Consider the following 1,504-nt stretch of genomic DNA (forward strand, 5'->3'; position numbering starts at 1 on the left):
CGCTCTTCAGGGTGTAACTGCATCAGCAGCAACAAAGGTAACCCAGTCTTCAGTTACCAGCAGCAGTGGCTTTCTCAAATGTTTGGCAAAAGCTTAAGTTTTTGCTGTTAACTCGATATAAGTAAAACTATGTGAGGGGGATTATTTGAAACAAGAACATATTAATGCAATATTATGACCGGAGGAACTTTAAACAGCTTTTTCACTCTAGCTTGGTCTGCTTCAAAGAGCAGGTCCCCTTACTCACATCTGTCGTGTATACCTGCATAGCTTTTGTAATCTGTCAGAGAACTTGCAGTTTTGATGAAATCCTACAATCACATCTTTGTTGGTGGAACGTTTGAGTCCCAATAACTTCAACAGGCCATGACATGCATATTAGACAGAATGAAACTTGTTTAATATTAATTTACAGATTAGTTTTTCAAGTTGCATTAATTCCTAGTTCATCTTTTTTATTATTTTTTCTATTTTTTTTTTTAATCTGTTTACAGTTTTAAGACTTTGGGAACCTTGAAACTAGAATATCAAAGAATTTAGCACAGCCCATGAACAAAATACAACACTTTGTATTATGTAAAGGATTACTTTTTTCTTTTTTTGTTATTATATTTTCATTACTAAATTCAGTGTTTTTTTCTTTTCTAAAGACTTTTTCAGATAGCATTTACAAACTCAGCTCCTTTCACAGTATTATTTCATTAAATCTCACAAAAACATTACATTTTTCTGTGTAATCACATTCAGTACAAGCCAATCAGAGTAAGGAGACTTTCAGGTGTTTAAGCATTATTTGTAATACATTATCATTTTTTAAATAAGAGCAGTTATTCTATAAGTGGTCTGTAATAGTTCTCAGTAAAATGAACATAAATTTATTTTTTAAAATATTTCTGCTTATCATTTTTAAATTTAACACATTAGAAATTATTGTACTGCTGTGAAACAACTGTAATCTGCAATAACTTTTTCTGTGTAAAAGGTTATCTTAACTCTGGGAAGAGATATAGTTGTTCTGAGGTGTTAGGAAGGTTGTATCTAAATAGTTAGTAATAAGACAGTAATTCCAAACATTGTTTTATTTCTAGAACTCTTGTCTGATTATTATGTTGGAAGTAAGAAGCATCTAAAAAAGCATCTAAGATTGGTGCAATATCTAAAAAAGGTGTCAAATTCAGGTTCTAACAGAAATTTTTTAATATTTATAGGGTGGGGAAAAAGAAAAAAATCTCACTACTTTTTATTTTTAGACTCCCCTTGAAAATGTCCCTGGCAATCTTTCTCCTATAAAAGACCCCGATAGGCTTCTTCAGGATGTTGATATTAATCGTCTACGAGCAGTTGTTTTTCGTGATGTGGTGAGTAATATGTGCTGTGATTCTTTCTTCTGCAAAGTCATCACTTATATTTTGATTGTACCAGAATTAAAAATACCCTTCATGTGTTGCACTTTGTCTATTATCTGCAAACCATCTGCTCGTGGCTGTGTAACCACCAGCCACCT

General features: G+C 32.2%; 1 protein-coding gene across 1 annotated transcript in view; it reads left to right on the forward strand.

The window, feature by feature from the left end:
* The window catches only part of LOC104491847 (neurobeachin), a gene marked incomplete at both ends in the record, with an annotated part of 20,247 nt that overhangs the window by 16,898 nt on the left and 1,845 nt on the right, over positions 1–1,504 (forward strand). Inside the window, 2 exons of the mRNA XM_010134322.1 lie at positions 1–37; positions 1,251–1,358. Coding sequence (XP_010132624.1) covers positions 1–37; positions 1,251–1,358 — 145 coding nt within the window. The remainder of the gene's footprint in view (positions 38–1,250; positions 1,359–1,504) is intronic.

This window comes from Buceros rhinoceros, unplaced genomic scaffold (assembly GCF_000710305.1).
Source record: "Buceros rhinoceros silvestris isolate BGI_N320 unplaced genomic scaffold, ASM71030v1 scaffold28184, whole genome shotgun sequence".
Classification (NCBI taxonomy): Eukaryota; Metazoa; Chordata; class Aves; order Bucerotiformes; family Bucerotidae; genus Buceros; species Buceros rhinoceros.